This window comes from Coenobita brevimanus, chromosome 73 (genome assembly GCF_032717465.1).
Source record: "Coenobita brevimanus isolate Jiangsu-jjx chromosome 73, ASM3271746v2, whole genome shotgun sequence".
Lineage (NCBI taxonomy): Eukaryota > Metazoa > Arthropoda > Malacostraca > Decapoda > Coenobitidae > Coenobita > Coenobita brevimanus.
Window position 1 is genome coordinate 36,671,449 of NC_137026.1, and position 2,500 is coordinate 36,673,948.

At 40.7% G+C, this 2,500-nt stretch overlaps 1 protein-coding gene across 1 annotated transcript in view; it reads right to left on the reverse strand.

Moving 5' to 3' along the window:
• The window catches only part of LOC145407539 (lachesin-like), a 61,116-nt gene extending 58,947 nt beyond the window's left edge, over positions 1-2,169 (reverse strand). The window contains exon 1 of the mRNA XM_080278461.1: positions 2,085-2,169. Coding sequence (XP_080134587.1) covers positions 2,085-2,169 — 85 coding nt within the window. The remainder of the gene's footprint in view (positions 1-2,084) is intronic.
• Positions 2,170-2,500: the final 331 nt, after the last annotated feature.

The window sequence follows — 2,500 nt, forward strand, 5'->3', positions numbered from 1 at the left end:
ACACACACACACACACACAGCACTGGCATATACGCACATAAATAACACGCTTGAAATACACCAAGCAATAAAACTGACACATATTTACGTACACAGCACTAAAATCTACACACGCACACGCACATATACACGAATTGGCAACTTTTTACACTCAATTTCACTACAAACACACACATAAACGCGTACATGACTTGTGGCGTTTACATGCTTCTGCCCACACACACACACACACACACACACACACACACTGCTACATACAAACATACATATATAAACACATGGATTAAACAGATATTCAGATACGAGACAAACGGACAGGTAAGTAGAAGTGTGAATAAGAAGGCAGGAAGGTAGGTATGTAGGTAGGTAGGTAAGTGGGAAGGAAGGAAGGAAGGTAGGTACGTAGGAAGGAAGGAAGGTAGGTACGTAGGCAGGTAGGTAGGAAGGAAGGAAGGAAGGTAGGTACGTAGGCAGGCAGTCATGCAGGTAGGAAGCTAGGTAGGAAGGTAGGTAGGTAGGGTGTGTAGACAGGCAATTAGAAAGAAAGAGAGAAAGGAAGGAAGGTAGGTAGGTATATCAACAAAGACAAAAGGAGACACGTAAATATAGATAAGTATTCTGCAGAAAGATATATACAAAAATATATAAACAGGTACACATATATAAATAGTCTATACACAGTTAAATGGATAGATAGACAGAAAGCTAGATAGATAGATAGATAGATAGACAGTTCCCCCTTATCTTAACTAAACGATAATCTCCGGAGATATTGCTCTCAGTATTTCCAAAGCTGCTAATATTAGTCTTTTAAGCTCAATAATATCGCTAAATTAGGTCTAAATCTCCATGGGCCTTACTCCGAAACAGAGGCTTTGAGAGAGAGAGAGAGAGAGAGAGAGAGAGAGAGACGGAGGGCAGCACAGAGGACAGGAGTGTGTGTGTGTGTGTGTGTGTGTGTGTGTGTGTGTGTGTGTGTGTGTGTGTGTGTGTGTGTAAGCTCCTCTAACTCCCCCTAACTCCCTCCAACTCTCACATATACATTAATTTATTCATTATTCAGGCAAAGTTATTATATACTGAGATTAAATATTTTAAGGTAAATATCCTGTGCTATGAATATATATATGAATGAATGGTATTTGTGGGACTATAAGTGAGATTCAGAAATGATGATGATGATGATGATGATGATGATGAGGGGGAGGAGGAGGGGGAAGAGGAGGGAGATGATGATGATGATGATGATGATTTATACATACATACGTACATTCGCACATACCTTACGTTCACACAACATAGATACACATAAATATATACGCACACATTCATTACTCCCTTTTAAATATATACATGTCTAAACACATAGGCCTACGCACATACAAATTCAAACACACACACACACACACACACACACACACACACACACACACACACACACACACATACACACACACATCCATATATTCATAAACATGCACACATACTAGCATATATAAACCAAACACACACACACACACACACACACACACACACACACACACACACACACACACACACACACACACACCTTTATGACGGCCGGCCAGCTGTACTAAAAACACAGAACCCATGTTTTACGAGTAGTGAAGGAAAAAACACCCGTATAGGCAAGAACCTCCACTTTCTATCATTGGGGAAGTGACCCACCTTTACCCAACGCTTCATGCAAGAGGAGAGTGGAAGGTTAGATATATATTTACTGTATAGCTATAATTTAGGAGTGGATGGCCACAGACAAATCGCCTCTGTTTATACGTTTGGGGATAGATAGATAGATATAGATAGACAGATAGGTAGGTAGGCAGATAGATAGATTGATATACAGACACAGAGATAGGTAGGTGGGTAGATAGATAAATAGATAGACAGATTGATAAAATATATATTCAAACGCTTTCTCTAAATCTGAGGAATGAGAGAGAGAGAGAGAGAGAGAGAGAGAGAGAGAGAGAGAGAGAGAGAGAGAGAGAGAGAGAGAGAGAGAGAGAGAGAGAGAGAGAGAGAGAGAGAGAGAGAGAATACCAAATATGCGCAATCCTCACCTCCAATAGTTGCGCAGTGAACAGCCCAGACGATATGAAGGGCAAGGAGGGACTGCAGGACCCTATTGGACACCCGGGCAGCCATTTTGGATCCTTGCGCTTTTTGGGAATCCCCGTGCGTTATCTTGGAATCCTTTTGCGCTATCTTGGAATCCCCCTGCGCGTTCTTGGAATAACTCCGGGATTAGTTCTTAATTCTATGGATCGAACAGCATTTCATTTTTCCTCACTAACTTTCTTTTTCAATGTTCCCAATATATAAAAATGGTTCTACATGATGTTCACAAGTTGTTCTTTAATATATTTTCTCTGGGTACTTTCAGATACAACTCTTTCTTCTCCCTTACTCACATTCTGTTCACCAAGCTCACTGTTCTTCTTCAGTCGGGAACTTCTCACATGTTCACTGAAAAGAG